The sequence below is a fragment of the Cetorhinus maximus genome, chromosome 25 (genome assembly GCF_964194155.1).
Source record: "Cetorhinus maximus chromosome 25, sCetMax3.hap1.1, whole genome shotgun sequence".
In the NCBI taxonomy this organism is placed as follows: domain Eukaryota; kingdom Metazoa; phylum Chordata; class Chondrichthyes; order Lamniformes; family Cetorhinidae; genus Cetorhinus; species Cetorhinus maximus.
Genome location: NC_135903.1, coordinates 32111469 through 32134450, shown reverse-complemented (window position 1 = coordinate 32134450; position 22982 = coordinate 32111469). Strand labels below are relative to the sequence as shown.

Genomic DNA, 22982 nt, shown 5'->3' with positions numbered 1-22982 from the left:
AAACAGAATTACCTGGAAAAACTCAGCAGGTCTGGCAACATCGGCGGAGAAGAAAAGAGTTGACGTTTCGAGTCCTCATGACCCATGTTTCATTGCCTGCTGAAAGTCAAATTATTTTTAACCTGTTTGGCTGTATTGTGCAAGAGGGAAAACGTTAACACGTGTTTCCTGGAACATAATGGAAACATACCCATGGCGACATTGTCAATGATTTCAAACCAAATATTCCCTTGTTAGTTAACCATTCAAACATTCCATAAACCACAGCAAAATGCTAGCTTTGAAGTGAACGGAAAAAGGAAAGGCGTTTGTTTAACTTATCATTCAGGTCAAGCTTGAAAGGAGGGACTGAATAAAACTGAGGAAGGTCAAGAAAAATGGTACATTTTAGAGGGAATTAGGAATCACAGGATGTGTGGGGCAGTCAGCCCCCGGATGATGCCAATCCTAGGGTTCTCAAGCAAATGATATGTAAGATATGTGCTGTGCAAGTTTCTTGTCCATATCTTTAGTAGCTCACTGGAGTCAGGGACTGTTGCCTTAATGTTGTTCTGATCTTTAAAAAGTCAATTAAGGTGGATCTATAGGATCATTAGCTTGGCGTCAGTAATATTGGTGATGCCTAAAGGAATCATTAGGGATGCGCCGTGTGACTATTCAGACAGAGAATGACTGTTCTTGCTGTGGCAATGTGGCTTCAGGGCAAGGTCTTTTCTGACTAATTTTGAAATTAGGAGAAAAGAAGGCTGGGAGGAGATTTGATAGAGGTATTCAAAATCATGATGGATCTGGACAGAGTAGAAAGGAGCCTGAGAGCGAGGTGGAGGCAGGTTCAACCAAAGCGTCCTAAAAGGAATTAGGTTGTTATCTGAAAAAGAAGAATGCACAAGGTTAAGGAGAAAAGGTAGGAGAATGGCACTAGTGGAAATGCTCATTCGGAGAGCCAGTGCACACACGATGGGCCGAATGGCCTCCTTCTGCGCTGTAACAATTCTATGATTCTATAAGTGTATTTTTGAAGAAGCTACTGAGATAGTGAATGCTAGGTCTGCCATTGTCTACCTAGACTTTTTAAAAGCTTTTGATAAAGTACCGCACAAGAAGCTTCTCTGCTAGGCTTAAAACCTCAGGTGTTAGTAGCAATCTGCTGTGCTGGATCCGAGAACTGACTGAAACCCCATAAACACAAAGCAGTTGAAGAGAGACATAGATATGACTGGAGACCAGTCACCAATGGTCTCCTGCAGGAATCGGTGTTAGAATCATTGCTGGTTACTATTTTCACTAACAATCCAGATGCGGGTTTTGGGGGAATTATCCCAAAGTTTGCAGATGATAAGGTATGTGCGAGAGTCAGGACTGCAGACGATGCTCGATTACTACCAATAAACCTAATGCACTATGGGGCTCGGACCCATGGCAAATGATGTTTAACTTAGAAAGTTGTAGTGTTAAGCATGCGGGCAGGGTGCATGCTGAATACATGTAACACCCTTCAGGAAAAAGAACTAAAGCTCCAACTGTGGGCTTTGCTCCCCTTACTGACTTGCTGACCAACCCCACCCCCACCCCCACCTCACCCCCTGACAACCCAGTCCATGCCTATTAAGGCCCGCCCAGCGTGACGTGCACCCGGTAGCACTCAACGCTACCTGTGCGGGCCGGGGGAGGAGGGAGAAAGAGCGCAGAAATCTCCCTGAGGCACAGAGCTGCCTCAGGGAGATTAATTTCATAATAGAACATTGAGAAAAAGAAAAAGTAAATTATTTAGACGTCCCCTCATGTGACAGTGTCACATGAGCTGGGGCATGTTTATGAATTTTCATGAAAATTTTTATTGCATTAATAAAACCTTCATGAAACCTCATCCCGCCCGTGGAGGAGGTTTCATGAGAAATGCGAAGGCCGCCTGGGCTCTTCACCTGCCAGCCAACCTTCGGGCAGCCCTGACAATTACTTTAATTAGTTTATTAATGGCCTTAATAGGCCTTTGACAGTTCAGCAGGTGGGCAGCCGACTCCAGTGCGCGCCCGCCGAACTAATGATCGGAATGACGCGCGGTGACGTCGGGACACATGCCTGACGTCACCACACGTCGGCGTGCGGGGCCCACCCCCACACGCTGACCAGAAGATTCTGCCCTTTATGTTGTAAACTGCAGCCTTTGTGATAGGCCCGACACCAGGGCTCAGTTATTTCATCCAGCTGATATGTGGAATCCTGCTGTTATCTTTCCAGCTTTTACACTCAACCTGACTAACAACCACATCTTTGCCATTATTAAAGACAGTTCTGATTAAGTGTAAAATTATGATCTGCAGCGTAGGGTTAATCTGGGGAATTTATTGCCAGGAAATTTTACCACAGAGAAGAACTGCTTTTTCAGAAGGAAAACTTGGGAAATGATTGGTACAGGTCTGAACTGGTCTTGTATACCTTAAAATGGAATTCCAGTTCAGACCAGTTCCAGTCATTTCCCAAGTTTTACTGGCTTTCCCCTCTGAGTATCAATTTTACATAGCTATACTGGGCAGTATTGAAGATATTAATTCCCTTTTATGCTGTTAATCATATGTGGGTCATTTGCCTCTCAATCCCAAATCACTCCTCTTTACAGCAATTATTATAATCCCTGACAGAGATTCATTCTGTGATTGAAACTGTATTAAATAAATCTAATATGCCAAAAATTGACATACAAAGTAGGAAATTTTTATACAAGTGGGAGAGTGCTTCCTGTTGAAAATATTTCCTCTACAATTCTTCTTTAACGAAGCTTTTGGGGAATGGTTAATGGCTTCAGAGTAATATGGGTAGGAGACCTGAGAAAGATATACCTGCCTTGATTCTTCTTGATTAAATATTGGCAACTCTTCTTTCCAACCTCCGTAAAAATAATCAGCATACGATCCTCAAGAGCCATTAGTTTCAACTGTAGTATTGGCTGTGGACTCATACACATCTGGAGAGCACAACTTGACTGATGTTGTGTCATCTGTTGTCAATTTGGGAATAAAAGGAAATTTTTCTGAAGTTTGTTTTTCTGACTATACAACATGCACTTTGAGGGCAGGGGTATCATGTGAATCTGAACATGTCTTTGAATCAATTAGTTCAGCAACGCAATGATGTTTTGGCTCAATATCTTTGTACATTGTTGTTCTGCATTTTTGTTTAAGGATGTTTCAAGGATTCTGGTATATGGCCAAAGTCAAAGTACCACTAGTTAATGATGCTGAACTGTTTAGATGCTAATCTGATTAAATGTCTTTGACCTTAGTAAAATTTGTACTTGCATTATATGGTCGGAGTTACTGAGAAGCAAATGCAGTTAAGACTGTTTTAATTTTCTTAAAAGCCACCAACACTGGCTCATACTGGAATAAGTTGACATTGATGGGCAATACACAGTAAGAGTGTAGCCTAGTTTCACAATCCTCCTTGATTAGATTACTCTGTAGGAAAATTTTGGAGGTTACATGATTCGCTCATTTCCATCTGATTGATTAAACTGAGACTGCGTAAAGAGCTTGACCCCAATTTTACACCTGACATTTTGAAGAATGATGCACATTTTCATTATTACGAGTGCCGCACTTGATTCAGCATTTGCAAGTAGTATAGCTGTAACATTTGGTATTTGTAAGGTTTATAGTCAGCTTCTATTTTGGGTTTCTTTCCTGGCAACTGCATCAGATCCGTGCCTATTTAAATAATCACCTGCTAAATTATATGTACCCAGAGTGGGTAGAGAAACACAAATCTGTAAGTAAATACTTAATTTTCTAATCAAACCAAAGCTTTGTCCAATTGGAATTTAGTTTAAGCTAATCAGTCTGTCGTGTCTGGATACAAGAGTAAGTGCTCACCATGTAGTTTGCAACAATTGCAGGGAATTAATTAATGCTTCATCATTACCAACAATGAGCAATTGCAAACAGAAATAAAATTGTGATGACGGAATATGACTTTATTTGTAAAGTTACTGAACTTGTTTACTTGTTTTTTTTCTGAGAGGTAATTAAATGCATACCGTAAAATCATTTACCCAGTTAATCATTGCTACGCTCAACACTTTACACATTTGATTGCACTTTGTTTTAAACTAAAGGTTACTGCTTGGTATTTTTTTCTGTAGGGAGTTAAGCCAGCCAGCTTTAACAAAGTAAAAGTCCCAGAGCTCAAAGAGATTATTGAAGGATGCATACGCCAAAACAAAGATGAGAGGTAAGAATCTGCTCATCGTTTGTTTGGTGACATAAGTTAAACTTACAAATAGATGGGGAGCTCATCTATGATCTATGAACTGTCCCTCCCAGTCCCATAGGACCAGCTGGAACACAGGAAATTTCTAATTCCTTGGATGGGAAGGCAAATGTAACAGCATTATATGGGGAGATGCTTTAGGCAGTTTCTGGTTGGTACACTATGATACTAAATGCCAAGATGTAATATGATTCTCAATGGGTTGTTATATTATTGTCCTGTTATAATGCAAGATTTCTTTAAATAAATTGATTTTTTTTTTATTATCGCTGTGATTTTGTACAGCAGTCCATGCATCTGACTGGATAAGCCCACGGTGCATGTAATGTCAGGAATTTATTGCCAGGGAGTTTGGGCCTCATTGTCATCAGGCAGTGCACACCTACTAGGCATCACGAGGTAGCTCACCTGGAACTGAAGATCAGGCTGCTCAGATGGCATCAGGAAAGGAGGGCGGTTGCGGATGGCAGGGGCAAGTGAGCTGGGGGTGGTGGGGCTGGGTAACTATGTCGAGGGGAAGGTAGGGCGGGTTGGGAAGTGTGGGGGACCGGATCAGAAGGTGGGGAAATCGGGTCAGGAAAGGGCTGCAATCCGGGAAGGGGAGCTGGTGACTGGGTAAACGGAGGCTGAGATTGGGGTTGCGGAGGTGATCAAAGTCAAGGGGAGCAGCAGCCACTGGGGGAAGGGCAATAATGGTGGAGATTGGGAAGGGGTACGAGCCAGCAACAGCCTGTGTGGTTTAAATGTTGGGTCGGTGGACCATCCTGCCAGCTCCACATTCAGATAAGTGTATTTTAAGCTCTTAGCTTCTTGGTTGCAGCCTACAGAGCCAAGCTGTTAGGCTGCCTTGCACCAGTTGTGTTCATGGCAAACTCGTGTTGTGTGGCGGAGATGGGGGAGGGTGCTTCAAACATGCGTTAGGTCCTTTATTTGAATCTGAGAAGGGATTATTTCCTGTTTCAGGCATGGGATGTAGATTTTAATTTTATTTGTCTACATTATCGTAGCAGGTGGTGCATTTCTGGATCATAATAAGCGTGCCCTTCCTACCTGCGGTATTGGGAACTAGGGAGGCAGTTCAACACCTTAAAAAAAAAGAGGTGCAAACTGGAATTTCTAGGCTATTGTGCAGCAAGAGATGAAAAACATGTCAACCACTTTAGAACTGATCACACCTGAATCCTATCTGCATCCCTATTCTGAAATGTAATCAGCAGGAATGTGTTGAAGTTTATAATCTGGTGCGTACTAATCTGGTGTGTGCGGATCTAAGGAACAAGGAGATTAATTGAAATGTACCATTTTTGCTTCCCATTCCAATGCCTTTCATCTTCCCATTATCACTGCTAGAAAAAAGATCTCTAATTTTCAGCAGCTTGGCAACAAGCGCCAAGTCTGAAAACAGCAATCCACAATGATACCCGATGACCGCTTCATTTGTGGCAGAACATGCCTTTCAAGGATTGGTCTCTTCAGCCATCAGTAAAAATGCACCATATGAAGCTACGCCCCATCCCCAACAGATTTGATTTGCTACATGTCCACCATTTTGCATAGATGAAAGGGGGCCGACCACAATGAGGTCTCTAATCCTGAGTCTTCTTGCAGAGCATTTTATTAGAAGCAGTTGAAGATGAGAATCCTCCCGTACTTCCTGAGAGGTTGCCTAAGTGGGAGGGAGGGCTATAAATTGCATAACTACAAACAAATAATTATAACAGCAGAACCATGGGTGCTATCAAATTGTGAATCTAGAGAAGAACGCAAGTTGGTGTATGTGGTAGCATTAGAAATAAATTAAGAGGTTCTCTGTTTGTTATTTCTATTGTAAATGTATTCCTAAAAAGTGAATTCATTATGGCTCTTCTGAGCAAGACTCATGATCACAATTCTAGCTAAAATTGGGTGAATTGGGTAAAAGTAGTTATAACTTTGATCCATTGCTGAAATCTTGCTTCACAGAGATGCCGGTAACAGTTACACTTTCAGAATTCTGGGATGTAATTTTTTTTACCTTTTATTTTTATTAGTTAGGTAAGTAGCAGAGATGTTGGTTGCAAAACATGATCTGAACATGATGGGAATTATTTACTTCGAAGTCACTTGATGGTTAACTGCATGAAACTATCAACAATGTTTATTCAGACATTTGAATATCCAAGTAATGTTTAAACTTAGATATGTGGAAAAATATTTAATTGCAGATCCATCAGCTGGCTTAATCTTGGCGTCCTATTCTGTTCTTGAGCAGGTACACCATTCAGGATCTTCTCGACCATTCATTCTTTCAAGAGGACACTGGGGTCCATGTAGAGCTCGCAGAGGAAGATGATGGAGCAAAATCTGCCCTAAAACTTTGGCTCCGCATGGATGATTCAAAGAAACTCCATGGAAAATATAAAGACAACAAAGCTATAGAGTTTCTTTTTGAACTGTATAAGGATGTTTCAGAAGAGGTGGCACAGGAAATGGTAAAGTTACCGCTATTTACGCTTCTACGTAGTCAGCATGCAGAGCTGAAAGAAATGTAGGTTTTATTTGTAGGATTTGCTTGAATGTGAATCTTGGGCAAAATGTTTTTGAAATTGTTCCAATGAAAAAAAGAGCCTTGAATAATTAGCAAATGATCCTCCCATTATTTCATTTTATTTTTTGCTTTGTCCTAAAATTTCCATGAACATAGAAGGATTTATGTTTTGACAAAATTAGGATGTGTAATCATTACTAGTAAATTAGATACTCCGATAATTGGGCCTTCACTTGCACAAGAATACATTGTCTCTTTTAAGTGCTTATTTCATGTACCAACATTGCTAACCATGACCAGTCTTAGGCCGGGATTTTCTGGTACTGCCAGCGGTGGGAATCGGCGCAGACAGGACCGGAAAATTTGGAGAGCAGCCAAAAGTCCAAAACTCCCACCCTTAGGCCGGGATTTTCCGGCCCCGTCGTGGGCAGGACCCGCCGTGAGTGAGGCAGTGACCCAGCCAGAAGTCCATTGGACTTGCGGCAGGACCGGGAGATCCCAGCGGTGGGCGGATGCGGAAAATCCCACCCTTAGGCCAGGATTTTCCCCTCGGCGATTTGGGGGCGGGGCCCGGCTGCCGAGGGGAAAATGACGCAGGATGATGGCGGGAGGAACCCCCGACGTCATCCTGCCCCATTTAAAACTTTAGGAAGGCAGGCAGACCGTGAAATCAGCTGTCTGCCCGCCGATCTGTCAATGGCCAATTGGGGCCATTGACAGGCTGGTTAAAGTAATTAAAGACCTGCCCGTCCAACCTTAAGGCTGGTGGGCAGGGCAGGCCAGGAGCCCCAGATTATTGATGAAACTTCATCCACTGGCAGGATGAAGTTTCATGCCCGTATTGTAAAAAAATAATAAAGTGTACGTGTTCTTTATTAAAATGTCCCATTTCGTGTGACATTTTAAAAAATTTTTCTATTTTTAATGTTTTTGACACTGTCAGTATTCCCCCTGAGACAGGACTTTGCCTCAGGGAGCAGTGTGCGCTTTGACAGCTGGGGATTCCACCCCCCCCCCCCCCTGCACAGGAAGCGCATAGCGCTTCCCATCAGGGATGCCGCTGGGCGGGCCTTAATTGGCCCGCCCACTCAAAATGGCAGCCGGCCCTGTTTCAGTGACGGGCAAAATTCTGCCCTTAGCCTTTCTTCGGATAACAGGATCAACATTTGGCAGCAGATGTGAAAAATAGGTTGTTCTTCTTGAGCTTACTGCCTAAAGGCTGTCCGACCCATAGTGGCATGACCTCTACCAGGGTAGGGCAGGGAGGCAGATCCTGAATCCACCCTAGCCGGAGCAGGAATTGAACCCTGTGCTGTTGGCACCAATCTGATCCACACTGGCCATCCAGCCCACATAGCCAACCAGTTCCCCAAGGAGCCTAAGTTGCTGTGGCAACATACACTTTTACATGCATGTCGTAGCCTGGAGCTATGGATAGTCTTGGTAGGGGCTTCAACGTTCTTTCCATCACATGGCTGACCAGGAATCTCTCTCCCTCTTACTGCTTGCCTTTGGTGTGTGTTGGGAGAATTTACAAGTTGATACTCAAATTGTTTGGCCGTGTTATGAACACACCTTCCGTGGCCGTCAAATCCTGGAGCTGGATTTGAACCTGGAGCTTCTGGTTCAGAGGCGGGGATACTATCCACTGCACCACAAGGCCTCCAAAGCTAAGTTAAGCAACCCTCTTTTCTTTAAGGTAGCATTTTAGAAATTCAGAAAAATAATCTTCACTCTATCAGCAATCCTCCGTGTTAGCATTCTTCTGCTTAATTCAATACATGTTTGCCTCTACTTTTTGTTAATATGCAAATGGTGAGCAAATTTCTCCAGTGTACCACCTGGATCAGAAAGGTCACCACTTCCGTTCACAAACTAAACCCTATTAGCTGATTATAGCCACAGTGTTTATAGTTGTATTGCAATTGGAAAATTTTAAATTCCCATTGGCAAGAAACTAGCATGAACCTTGGGACGATTCTGATGTAAAAGTGATTGAGGAAATTATAAACCATCTCTGCAGTTGGTTCCACCCAAAATGAAACTTGTGCAATGAGACTAATCCCAAGCGACCAAATATTATGTGTAGAATCAAATCAGGCGGTCAGAATGAAAATGGTGGTATTGGAAATAAACTCTAAATTCCCCAAAATGAAGGGCTTGCAAAGGAAAGCCACAGTCAGATTATTAACCCAGAATCAGATACAGGATTTCATGGGCAGGATCTTCTGATCGGCAAGCGGGGGTGGGGCCCACTTGCCAACACATAAAATGACACGGGATGACAGCAGGTGGAACTCCCGACGTCACCCTGCGCCATTTCTATTTTCAGGTCAGCAGGGGCGCAGCTGTGCACCTGCCAACCTGTCAATGGCCAATTGAGGCCATTGAGAAACTAATTAAAATCATTAATGGACCTGCCCGTCCAACATTAAGGTTGGCGGGCAGGCCTGGAGCCCTGGCAGGCTTCAGAAAAAGCATGAAACCTCATCCATGGGCGGGATGAGGTTTCATGAGGGTATTTAAATTTTTAATAAAGGTTTCAATAGAAGTCATGGACATCTCCCAACTCATGTGACAGTGTCACGTGAGGGGACATTTCAGGGAAATTTTTTTATCATTTGTATAACAATTTTTAACTCAGCAGCACTTAGCCTCAGGGAGATCATTGCGCTCTTTCGCGCGCATGCATGAAAGAGCACACTGCCGGCTGAAGGAACCCTCCCGCCCACACAGGGAATGCATAGCGCTTCCTGATGGACGTCACGCTGGGTGGGCCTTAAATGGCCCGCCCACGTAAAATGGCGGCGCCCCCCCCCCCCCCCCAATTGGAGGCAGCACCCGCTCCTGCACTCCCCCCCACCGCCCCCCAAACGGGAGGAAAAGTTTTCCCCTTGTTTTATATATCAATAAACTCGGGTTCAAATTTATGTATAACACTAAAACCGAATTTTATTACTTATTTTTTCAAACATACTTGAACCAAAGTTCTGTGAGCTTATTGGATCTGTCCTTGTTTTGAGGTAGTTGCTTGATGGAAGGGGCTCATGCTGCTATTTGGATAGTTATAATTTGACTCAAAAAAAAATGGAGCAGCAGTTATATAGATGGAGCTTAGAACTTGTGGAAGGCTACAACTGTATAACCTGTTGATGTTACTTTCCTAGTTAGTGGATTACATTAATACTGATTTAGATGTGCAAACAAATCATTAAGATTAAATGTTCTGGAGAAATGGGACTCTTACCTTTTACAATATCAGGATTGACAAGGCTGTCAATCTGTTTGCATTTTTGAAGTCTACACATGTAAATGATTAATTAGGATGACAAACGTCAATGACTTGCTTTGAAGGTCTATACAACCTTGGAGTTATAATCACCGCAATCATCCAATAGGAGATGACCAGAAGTCAATTAGGATGTAGAATCCTAGTCCATCTCCATTTTGCCAGCTCAGAGACTGCAATCAACTTAACGCACACACTGGCCAACTCAACACTGACCCAGGATTGAACCTGAAACCACCCTGGTCTGTGCCATCCCACATCTGCTTTTATTCAGTTTGCCAATTTTCTCTCATTAAGAAACAAACCTTTGCAAGGGTACAGTTCCATAGGCAATGACAGCCCTCTGATTGCTTTCACGAGAGGTCATTCACTGTCTGTGAGCTTAGCTTATATCATTAGGCTACTCAATGTGGCATGTATCACAATTGATTCCAGTTTGATCATCACCCACAATAGCTCCTTACTAACAAGTGTCACTGCACAAATATCAGCATCAGGAACCCTTGCCATTTTCTTTTTGCCCCTTCCAAACCCAGGGTCACTGAGGCCTACTGTAATGCCCCAGCTGAGATATACTGACTCAACGCAAATCAAGCATCGAACCTTGATCTTGTAGCCACACTGCACACTAAACCATTGGAAGAGCTACAAAGAAAGTCTGCTTTAATTCCTGGAAACTTGTCTCATTGAGGACAAGCCTATAGGCCATAATAAATCTTAAGAGTTTCAGGGAACAACAATTACAGTGCAGACAATTTCTATTAATTATTTATGCACATATATTATCTATTTATTGAAGACAGAATAGATGAGCAGTATCATTCTTTTATTGTTATTACATCTCCGATCCAATAATCTTACAATCATCGCAGAGATATTTCATTTTGTATTCAAACAGAAGTATTGTTGCAGTGAATGTAGAACATGAGATCACACCATTAAATTGCATTTTATGGATAATCTACAAGGGGAGACTTTTAGGTTACCATGGTACCATAAGATCAAAAGTGTATAAATGTGAAATTAGTTTTTCTTCAGCAAAATGCTGTCCTCCCATTTTTGACTGTGTGGTGTAACTCTTTGTTAGGTAACCTTGGGCTTTGTGTGTGAGGCTGACTACAAATTGGTTGCAAAGGCCATCAAAGATCGTGTGACTGAGGTCAAGAGAAAACGTGAGAGAAACCAACGTATGCAAGAGGAACTGAAGAAAAAAGAGCAGGAGAAAAAGAAGAAGATTTATGAGCTCTTGGAAGAGCTAAAGGTGCCTCAGGACACAACAGAAAGTGCAGCTGGAGCTACTCAACTTTCCCAATCTCCAGCCATCACAGGTCCAACTGAGATCCTGCTGAATCCTCCATTTCCACCTGAGCCTGAGGAGCCAGAGGCTGATCAACATCAGACTTTTCGATATAGAAATACTAACTATTCTTCAGCTACATGTAAGACTGAATTGAAACAAGTAAATAAGTTTCAAATCCAGATTTTATACTCCTGAATAAAAATGATAGCTGGAATTGCCTCATCTTGTGGCTAATCCCTAAACTGTCTAGTCATAAAAATCTGTATGGGCCCAAACTAGGATATATGGGAAATGAAATTCAGAATGGGCAGGGATGCCAAACAACCAGTGCAATGCACAGATGGTTATATGGACCGCCAACATATGATTCCATTGACATAACTCTGTGTCAATGTTGTTCCATTTCTAAATAGTGCTTAGCAGCTAAAAGTGGATGGCTTAAGCTTCTCTCAACTCTGAGTTTATTACTAAGCACAAATTGCATAGTGTTTTATTTCATTATTGACTGTTAACCCTCATTTCCATGTATTTTCCAGTCTTTGTTAGGTTCCCTAATACAGAATCAATACAAGTCTACTTCATTTTCCAATTTTTCCCTCCTTTGAGGGATAATACCTTGTCCTGTCTGTGTGTTTCCTTAACTGTACAGAAAGTTTCTAGTTGCAGTTTGAAAGTTGGCTCTAAACCACAGATATATACACATGTTTGCTGATTAATTGCATAAATATATATTGCCAGGAAAACTTCAAACAACACTATTATTAAAGTGGCACAAAGAGACCAAAGACAGTGTTTGCTTGTGGATACTTTTCTCTTCCCATCTGTCAGAGGAATACATCTACAAAAAGAAAATAAGTTTTTAAGTATATTTTTATGAAGCCAAGTAAGGGCAGAATATCAGTGCTCTTGTTTACTGTATCATAAATGGATACTATTGTCTGTTAATTTCCCACATGGGGGTTCCTGATATTAGCCAAGCCATCTGAGTAATGGATCACAGAATTCAAATTATTAGTAATTCCTGGCCAATCCATAGCAAATCTGATGATATCGCAAACACATATAGTTAGAAATATTATCGTGCATTCCCTAACCACAATACTTTCAGTCCATTACAAACCTCTTTTCCAAAGAATTATAGTCTATAGATTTATGGATTTTCACTAATTTTACACAATGGTACCATTACAACATAAATGGTAACATGTTCAGGTCCACTGATTTGGATTTTAGAGCTGGTAATATTTTGACAGGCGTGTCAGTGGAATTCAACCAAATGTTATCAGAGCATTTATTGTATTCTTTGTTAAAATGTAACACAAGAAGAATAAAATTGATGTCATTGAAACCAACCATCTTCATTTTTTTCTCTGTTTCTGATTAGCTGATTGTGAGACTGATGGTTATCTGAGCTCTTCTGGATTCTTGGATTCCAATGACAATTTGCACATGGCTGGCCAGTTAACACCTAAATCTACAATTGGACTCCAGTTTCCAGCAGTAAGTGACTGTCATACAGATTTAAGCTCGTGGACTTCTTCAGACAATGTCAAGTTTTGCGAAAGTTATCCAGTTCTCAGCGCTAAGTACAATTAGTAGTCCTAATTGAAGAACATTTTTGTTGGTGGCATCATTTTATCAGTTTGCGTAGTTGTGTTTTGCTAAATTTTGGTGCGTTGAGAGGCTCGTTCTCAAGTCCCAGGGCAGTAGGACAATACTATTGGGTATTGGACAGTCATCCCAAACCAGTGGTTTCCAACAAATTCATATGGGCTTGAGTTATGTGCCTCATTTTTTTTCCCTCTTCTCAATTTTCATTTATGAATGGCTAAACCTATTAAATCTTCCCATTTGGTTTCTTACTTACAAAAAATGCTTGCAAGATCTTGGGCAGAATATTACACTTGGCGTATGGATGCACGCCCGACAGTAAAATTACCCGCGATGATGTCAGGCGTGCGTCCCAACGTCATCGCGCACTTGCGCGGTATTTCATTCGCCAGGCACATGCCAGAGTCAGCTGCACGCCCGTCGATAATTGAAAAGCCTATTAAGGCCGTTAACAACCTCATTAACTTTAAATTTACGCTGCCTGTCCAGCCTTATGGGTGGCGGGCAGGTGAAAAGGCCAAGCAGGCTTTACATTTTTTAGGAAACCTCATCCACGAGCAGGATGAGGTTTCCTGAAGCTAATACACATTAAATAAAAACTTTGTCACATGAGATAGGGCATGTTTTAGAGTCACATGAGGGGACATGTTTTATTAAATTTTTATTGTCTTTATTAAATTTTTTAAAAAGCCCTTCAATCTCCCTGAGGCAGCTCCGAAGCAATCTATTGAACACACGCGTGAAGTTTGTGCTAGGCCGGCTCTCCCTCCTCCCCCCACCGCCTGCACAGGCAGCGGTCAGCACTGCTGCTCGCGATCCACACAGGGCGGGCTTTAATTGGCCTGCCCGCTGAAATCGCGGTGCGGAGTTGACCACGGGTGGCAGTCGGCTTCCTGACCGCCCCCGCCCACCCCCACCGAGCACCCTTGCCAAGGGCAAAATCCTGCCCCATATTTTCCAAGCTAATAAGCTGTTAGATGTACTAATTGGTTTGTCTACATGTGGCAGCGTACCACATTACTTCAAAACTGTAACTGTTTTTTAATTAAAATTACAAGAAACAATTTTATTTTTTCATTGGAAAACTGAGATGAAATAAACAGTAATTGGATGACACCAAGCTTTCAAATACGTCAAAAGTCAGAAGTTTGTTTGAAGAAAGAAAGAGTTTTGGAGTTGAGTTTTAGTTTTCATGTTATTGGGAACAATAATTTAGAGTAAGACCACATAGAAGCCTTGATTGTAAATCATGGGTATGCAGAAAAAATGAAAAGCATATTTGAAAAGAACAGACCTTGAAAGTTCTGATTTGAAGGAAGTTGACGAATGTGGAATGGTCAATAATCGGACAAATTGAGGACGCTATTATATGAAGAAGAAATGTGGTGGGAGAGAGGACAGAGCCCAAGGGAACATTTGTTAATGGAAAAAGAATTTGAAAGAAAATGGAAGAGCCATGAATATTATGTTGATGGGAGGACATATGAGGATAAGCTGCTTGGAAATGTACAGTGCCCAACCATGTATGAATGCTTCGAAAATGTTCAAGGCAGAGTTTCCAAGTGCATTACATACATCAATAGTCCTGCCAAAAATATGCTGCCTATCATTGTTTAGGCTTCTAAAGTAATGGGAAATTCAAAAGGAAAGGGCAAGTTCCATAACTTTGGAAAGTACTGCTTTAACAGGGTGTACTCTGAAGTAACGCATAGTACTTATTTTAATATTCTATATGATAACTCATGTAGGAGAAGAATGTTGGAAATAGCTGGGACTCCACATACTGGGTAAATTTTCATCTTTACCACCAGGTCAGTAGTCTGATGGACCAAGGCGATGGAGCTGATCATTCACCTGTTGTAGAGCTTGTCTGATCGTTATTCCATTCAGCTGAATGGAAGTCAGGCCAATTCTACAACGGATGAGTTATCCTCTCCCTTCTATCAGATGACTGGTCCGCTCTCTAGTTTCTGGTCATGGAAGCTTTTAAAGTTTGTTTAGTATGGTATCTCAATAAATGTTGCATAATTCTTATTCTGTTTTGCATCTTTCTTTGCAGAGCATTGCTGTGACAATTCCCTCAAAACATCATTTATCACTACACAGTGGGCTCAATTCGCCAGTTGACAGGTAAATCAAAATGACTCAGAAATTGAAGGACCAAGGGATCCTTTAATCCATTTGCACTCCCACTTTTAAAGATTTGTATATCCGAGTCCCTAACTCTCATATGTCTAATCAATAGGGGGGAAAAAAAGCAAAGAACATTATTGTAGTGACCTATGAGTATACTTTGATTTCCTTTTATAAAGTCTTCATTCTCTGGCTGACATTTAAACTTGTCAGTCTTTAATGTGTGCCTTTCACTAATTCTTTTTTGGACAACAACATACAGTTCTTCAAAGGAATAGAGATATCTATATCAGCAAGGGTGGAATATCTGATTTTTTTTTTATGATGTCACGAGAAAATTATTGCACCATCATGGAGTTATCAACTGTTGTGGAATAAGAAATAGTTTTGCAGCAATTCGAACTTGCAACATTGATGATAAAAACTTATTTGTCAAGAAATAATGTAAAATTGAAAATGGGACCAATTTTTGCAATAGAGTAAAACCTTCTGTTCCATGAAGGATTGAATAATTATAGTGAGAGAAAGAATTAAAGACCAAAGTCACTTAGACTAAATTTCAATAACAATATTTGAGGAGTAAATATCATGAGTCATTGAAAACCATAATAAACATTTCACAATTTGGCTGTAAAGGGTATTAATTTATAGTTCCTTTATCTTTTCAGTGTATCACATGGCATGCATGCAATATAAACTAGGTCTTTGAACTTCTCCCTCCCCTAGTTTAGACCAGGATTTTATGGCCCTTTCCACCCAGTGGGATATTACGGACCCATTGAACTGAATGGAGATTTAAATGACTCGACACATCCGCTGAGAGGAGACATGTCGAAACGGGGCCACAAAATCCTGGCCACAGTTTTGTTGCATTGCACCTAGATAGCACTTGAGGAAATTTGTCCAATTTTTGGCAGCAATCCTCCGGGAAGCGGTTGTTCTGGGGTGAATAAGAATTATGCAACATTTATTGAGATACCATACTAAACAAACTTGAAACTGAGGTGAGCCCGTAACTGTTGGGTTAAATGCAACGCTTTTATACAAGAGTCCAATCATTTGCAGTTGCTTAAAAAGTAAGAAAAAAAAAATTGTCTTAATTTAGTAATGGTTGCAGAAACTGAATGGAACCTCACTTCTCTTAAGCATAAACACTAATTGTATGATATTTTCTTAATGTGTAAAAGTAATGTTGAATTATCATCTGTTGTATGTTCAGAAATTACACCATGGGAAGAATTTTCCGGTTGGCGAGCAGGGGTTGGGCCCGCTCGTTGACGTGTAAAATGACGCACAGTGACGTCAGGTGGGTGTCCCAACGTCACCGCACATCATTTAGGTTTTCAGTTCAGCCCACCGACCTGTCAAAGGCCTATTAAAAACTAATTAAAACAGTTAAATGAACTGCCCGTCCAACCTTAAGGTTGTCGGACAGGCGAAGAGCACAGGCGGCCTTCGCGTTTTTCATGAAACCTCATCCACGGGCGGGATGAGGTATCATGAAGTGTTTTAAAATTCAATGAAAATTATTTTAAAAATTCATTGACATGTCCCAACTCATGTGACACTATCACATGAGGGGGCATGTCTTAAAATGTTTTCTTTTCTTTATTTAGCTTTTTAAAACTTAAAATAGACCATAAGACATAGGAGCAGAAATTAGGTCATTTGGCCATCGAGTCTGCTCCGCCATTCAATCATGGCTGATAAGTTTCTCAACCCCATTCGCCCGCCTTCTCCCCATAACCTTTGATCCCCTTACCAATCAAGAACCTATCTATATCGGTCTTAAATACACTCAATGACCTGGCCTCCACAGCCTTCTGTGGCAATGAATTCCACAGATTCACCACTCTCTGGCTAAAGAAATTTCTCTTCATCTCTGTTCTAAAAGGTCTTCCCTTTACTCTGAGGCTGTGCCCTCGGGTCCTAATGTCTCCTACTAATGGAAACATCTTCCCCATGTCCACTCTATCCAGGCCTTTCAGTATTCTGTAAGTTTCAATTAGATTGCCCCATATCCTTCTAAACTCCATTGAGTATAGACCCAGAGTCCTCAAACGTTCCTCATATGTTAAGCCTTTCATTCCTGGGGTCGTTCTCATGAACCTCCTCTAGACCCTCTCCAGGGCCAGAACATCCTGAGATTCGGGGCCCAAAATTGCTTATAATATTATAAATGTGGTCTGACCAGAGCCTTATAAAGTCTCAGCAGCACATCCCTGCTTTTATATTCTAGTCCTCTCGAAATAAATGCCAACATTGCATTTGCCTTCCTAACTAACGACTCAACCTGCAAGTTAACCTTAAGAGAATCCTGGACTAGGACTCCCAAGTCACTTTGCACTCCAGATTTCTGAATTCTCTCCCCATTTAGAAAATAATCTATGCCTCTATTCTTCCTACCAAAGTGCATGATCTCACACTTCCCCACGTTGTATTCCATCTGCCACTTCTTTGCCCATTCTCCTAACCTGTCCAAATCCTTCTGCAGCCTCCCCGCCTCCTCAATACTACCTGTCCCTCCACCTATCTTTGCATCATCTGCAAACTTAGCCAGAATGCTCTCAGTTCTTTCATCTAAATCATTAATGTATAAAGTGAAAAGTTGTGGTCCCAACACTGACCCCTGCGGAACTCCACTAGTCACTGGCCGTCATCCTGAGAAGGACCCCCTTATCCCCACTCTCTGCCTTCTGCCTGACAGCCAATCTTCTATCCATGCCAGTACCTTGCCTCTAACACCATGGGCTCTTATCTTACTGAGCAGCTTCCTGTGCGGCACCTTGTCAAAGGCCTTCTGGAAGTCCAAGTAGATAACATCCATTGGCTCTCCTTTGTCAAACCTACTCATTACCTCCTCAAAGAATTCTAACAGATTTGTCAGGCATGACCTCCCCTTGATGAAACCATGCTGACTTTGCCCTATTTTACCATGCACTTCCAAGTATTCTGAAATCTCATCCTTAATAATGGACCCTAAGATCTTACCAACGACCGAGGTCAAGCTAATCAGCCTGTAATTTCCCGTCTTTTGCCTCACTCCCTTCTTAAACAGGGGGGTTACATTAGCGATTTTCCAGTCCTCTGGGACCCTCCCTGACTCGAGTGATTCCTGAAAGATCACCACTAATGCCTCCACTATCTCTTCAGCTATCTCCTTCAGAACTCTGGGGTGTAATCCATCTGGTCTAGGTGATTTATCCACCTTCAGACCTTTCAGTTTACCTAGCACCTTCTCCTTGGTAATGGCCACCATACTCACCTCTGCCCCCCGACTCTCTTGAACTTTGGGGATGTTACTTGTGTCTTCCACCGTGAAGGCTGACGCAAAGTACCTATTCAATTCCTCCACCATTTCTTTGTTCCCCACTACTACTTCTCCAACATCATTTTCCAGCGGCCCAATGTCCACTTTTGCCTCTCTCTTACCCTTTATATATTTATATATCTTCTGTTATATTACTGGCTAGTTTACCCTCATATTTAATCTTCTCCCTCCTTATTTCTTTTTCAGTTGTCCTCTGTTGGTGTTTGTAGGCTTCTCAATCCCCTGGTTTCCCACTGCTCTTCGCCGCATTGTATGCTTTCTCTTTAACCATTTATGCTGTCCCTGACTTCCCTTGTCAGCCATGGTTGCCTCGTCCTCCTTTTAGTATGCTTCTTCTTCCTAGGGATGAATTTTTGCTGTGTCTCCCAAATTACTCCCAGAAACTCCTGCCATTGCTGTTCCACTGTCTTTCCTGCTAGGCTCATCTCCCAGTCAATTCTGGCCAGCTCCTCCCTCATGCCTCTGTAGTTGCCTTTATTCAATTGTAATACCGTTACATCTGATTCCAGCTTTTTCCTCTCAAATTGCAGGGTAAATTCTATCATATTATGGTCACTTCCTCCTAAGGGTTCCTTCACCTTAAGCTCCCTTATCAAATCTGCCTCATTAAGCTCTGTGCCTCAGGGAGATTTTTGCGCTATTTCGTGCGCATGCGCGAAAGAGTGCAGGCCCCGACTCAGGGACTTCCACCCCCCCATCCACACAGGGAGGGCTCAGGACACCTTACTTGGCCTGCCCACATAAAATGGTGGTGCGAACACAATCGGGGGTGCCGATCGGGTTCGCACTCGCTCCCGCCCGCCCCCGCACAACACCCCCGACAGGGGGAAAATTCAACCCCATGTAACAAATTTTTCTCACAACTAGCTACAACAATAACATTGATCCAAGTGGATGGAAATCCAACACTGTATTTTATAATAAAAGCAAAATACTGTGGATGCTGGAGATCTGAAATAAAAACAGAAAGTGCTGGAAAAGCTCAGCAGGTCTGGCAGCATCTGTGGCGAGAGAAACAGAGTTAACGTTTCGAGTCCAATATGACTCTTGTTTGGAACATAGGGCAGAATCATCTGGTCCCGTTGCTGGCGGGCGTCATGGCGGGCGTGAGCGGACAATATGGTAAAAAGGCCAAAAACCGGATTTACACCATTGTGAAAGCAGTTTGCAATCGTCCGCTCCACCCGTCAATGGTGGACCGTGTTTCCCACCACCGCACTTCGGGAACCTAGTTTTAATACTTTACTCAATCTCATTTTCAGTCCTGCTTGCTGGAATCATCCCCCCACGTTGGATCATCCCCCCCACGTTGGCATGATTGCATGCTGACGTGACTCACAACTGTACATAAGTGATGTGCATTTGGAAAGCTGCACTTTACTTGGGACCTCAAGTTTGTTTGCCTACCATGCTTCGTTCATCAGCGCCAGGCTTCGCAGGCAGCACCATGCTTTTAGGGGACTCATGGACAGGTCTTTACTGACCAGACCAGCCATCAGGCAGGGCTAGGGCTTCCTTGGGGAAAGGGGAGAAGTGGCTTCCGGCAAGGGAAGAGGCTGCAGGGTGAGGGCTTGCTTGGGGAAGGTGGTATCCCAGGGCGTGTGTGGGAACACATGTTGATCTGTTGAAGTGGCCTCAAGATGGTGAGGGCTGAAGAGGCAGTCTCCAGAGGAGATGAGGCCAGATGGAGATGTGAGGGTATGTGTCAGTGAGTGAGTGGTGATGTCCCTTGAGCTGGCAGTGAGTGAGATGCAAGGGAACATGTGATGGGCTTGTGCGTGTGAGAGTTTAGAGTGATGAGATGGCTGCATTACCTTGGCGGCGCAGATGAGATCATTCACCTGTTTTTTGCACTGAATGGCCAGCCTCTTGTGTGCAGCATTGGCACTGACCACCACTGCCACCGCCTCCTAAGGGGCAGTGGGGGAGTGGTGAGATTGATGGGCCTCCTGTGGCCAGAGCAGAGGTAGAGGACATCGCAGCGGGCTTCCAGAAGGCATCCCAGGGATGCATCACAGAATCGGGGGGGCTGCACACTTCTTGGCTTTTGGAGTCATGTCTTCATTGGAGCAGTCCTGGGCTGCAAGCATTGAGAACTGTGCATACAGCTGCTATTTAAATATGGCACCCGGCGTGGGGAAACATTGAGGTAACGGTGTAATGGGCAAATCGGAGTCCGCCCGCCAGCGAGATGGTGTGTTTCATGTGGCTGCATAATTAATGAAGCAGAAGAGGCGATACAGTGCACAAACCCGCCATTGCGGCCAGCAGGTAAAATGTCTTTTTTCACGCCTGTTAGTGCAAATTGGGACGATTCCGCCCTTAGTCTCTCTCCACAGATACTGCCAGACCTGCTGAGTTTTTCCAGCATCTAATATATTTGATCATGTTGGCTCTACTTTCTGTTCTGGTTGGTTTTATACAGCTATGCCTCAGATGTTGCTTCTGGAATGAGTGATGGGAATGAAGGTCTATCTGCAGGAGAAGGATCAACAAAACAGCCAGTGAAACGTATATCGAGCAAACTCATTCGTAGGCGTGGCAGATCCAGGCTACGAATTCTTAACGTAAGCATTTCCTAATTCAATCAGATACTGTCCCAGCAAAAAAATTGCAACACAATTGCTAAGGGAAGCCCTTTCCCCAACTTTTACTTTCCCACACATTCACGCAAAGTTCTTCCCTTCACAATGTGGAACAAATTTATGTTTACTCAAATATTGTAAAGGAAAGAGCATTGCCCACAAGTAAGAGTTACGTGCTCTCTAGACACAGTTTCAGGGATGTTACACTGGAGCTTTACCAACAGTAGATCCACATGTTGATGTAAATGGGCCTAGCACTAATAGCTACACATTTATACAATGGGTATATCATGCTTTGCATTTTGTGGAACTACTGCAGTGTTGACTTAAATGCAGTTGACAGAAGAAATAGTAGGGGTAGAAATTGGTAGGCATTGGAATCTTAGGGCAGGTTTTTCCTGGTCCTGAAGTAGTGGGCTGTCCATGGAGGTGCAGACAGTGCCAGCTGCTCACCCCAATTATTCATACAAGGCCCGATGACTAACTTGGCATTAATCTTTGGGCCTTTTGCTTCAGGTATGCGCTGCCTCCACAGAACTGAATATGAGGCCAAAAAAAGGCCTCAACCAATTTCCACCCTGTATTGTTTTATTTCCCATGATAATTAAAATCTGAACATGGCATTACTTTCCCTATTGCATTGGTGCTCCAGTCAGTGCCATCTTGGTCATGGCCTTTAGATGGGTCATCAACATGTGAATCTACTGTTGCTAAAGCTCCAGTGTAACATCCCTGAAACTCTGTCTAGAGATTACATAACTCTTACTTGTGGGCAATGCTCTTTTTAGGCAGGAAGCCACTTTTGATATGCAAATTGGGGGTTCAAAGGTATACACAACACCCTTGAGTGCAATTTTTTTAAGTACATATGCGTGGAGTGTACTTAATGCATGCTCTTCTCATTGGTACTGCCAAAGTATTCCTGATGGCCCATGTCCTTCCTGGGATTGCCTCCCCCAGGCCCACTGTTGGCTGCATCCATGTAGGATCTGACTGATTTCTCATCCTCGCGACCAGAAAGAGGCATCGGAATACCAGTCTAGCCTGGTCATGTCACCAGCTTTTTGGAAATCAGGCCCATGTCACAAAATAGCTCAGGCCTCACGGCACCAACAGTGACCAGCGGCAGGTGGATTCTGCCTGTTGACTGTCCATGTTACACTCGAGATAAAATTAGCCCCTTTACCTTGGCATCTGTATCTTTAGCTCTTGCATTTGTTTTTAAATTTGTTTGCATTTATTCTGTTTTAAATTTGTTTATATCACTTATATTGATCCGTATGTAGGTCACAATGAAATACCTGCAGTTTATACTGTTAGTGCAGATCATACAGGCTGTTGCTGTCACATGTCACACATACTCATTCCTGCTTCAGATTTCAGACAAAGGAGATCGGGTTGTAGAGTGTCAACTCCAGACACACAACAACAAAATGGTAACGTTCAAGTTCGATTTAGAAGGAGACTGCCCTGAAGATATTGCTGCCGTTATGGTACGTAAAACGAGAAAGCTCCTTTTCGTCAGGAAGCGCTAGGTGTGCAACCGGGCCTTCAGCGGTGGTGATGGAGCAGTGGTTCTCAAAGCGTGGCCCGTGGACCACTGGTGGTCTGCAGGGGATCCTCCAGGTGGTCCGCGGGCTGGTCCAAAATGCAAGTCGCTGACGCGCAACATGACAGCCGAGGCCTTGTGAGAGGACAGGCCAGAACCCTCATCCCCACCACTCACATAAAGTTACACAACCAGACTGGCTCTCCCGTGTGTGTGGTATAGCCGTCATGATCATGAACAACAGTAATGTAGTTTTATAAGCAAGATTTATGTTACTGTTGATTCAGTTTAATATAGATGTAAGATGAGTATTAGTTTCTCAGAAGATTATTGTGATGATTTTATAATAGAATATTTCAAACTAATGAGTTCTCTTGTGATATTAATGTTT

The 22982-nt window shown here is 42.8% G+C and overlaps 1 protein-coding gene across 2 annotated transcripts in view; it reads left to right on the top strand.

Moving 5' to 3' along the window:
- Positions 1–22982, top strand: part of wnk4a (WNK lysine deficient protein kinase 4a) — an 84407-nt gene that overhangs the window by 37307 nt on the left and 24118 nt on the right. The window contains exons 5-11 of one of the 2 annotated variants that reach the window (XM_078529751.1): positions 4139–4227; positions 6518–6737; positions 11170–11521; positions 12767–12882; positions 15053–15123; positions 20883–21024; positions 22419–22535. In XM_078529751.1, the coding sequence (XP_078385877.1) occupies positions 4139–4227; positions 6518–6737; positions 11170–11521; positions 12767–12882; positions 15053–15123; positions 20883–21024; positions 22419–22535 (1107 nt within the window). Of the gene's footprint in view, positions 1–4138; positions 4228–6514; positions 6738–11169; positions 11522–12766; positions 12883–15052; positions 15124–20882; positions 21025–22418; positions 22536–22982 lie in introns of both variants that reach the window. The other variant, XM_078529750.1, reaches the window with a different exon arrangement.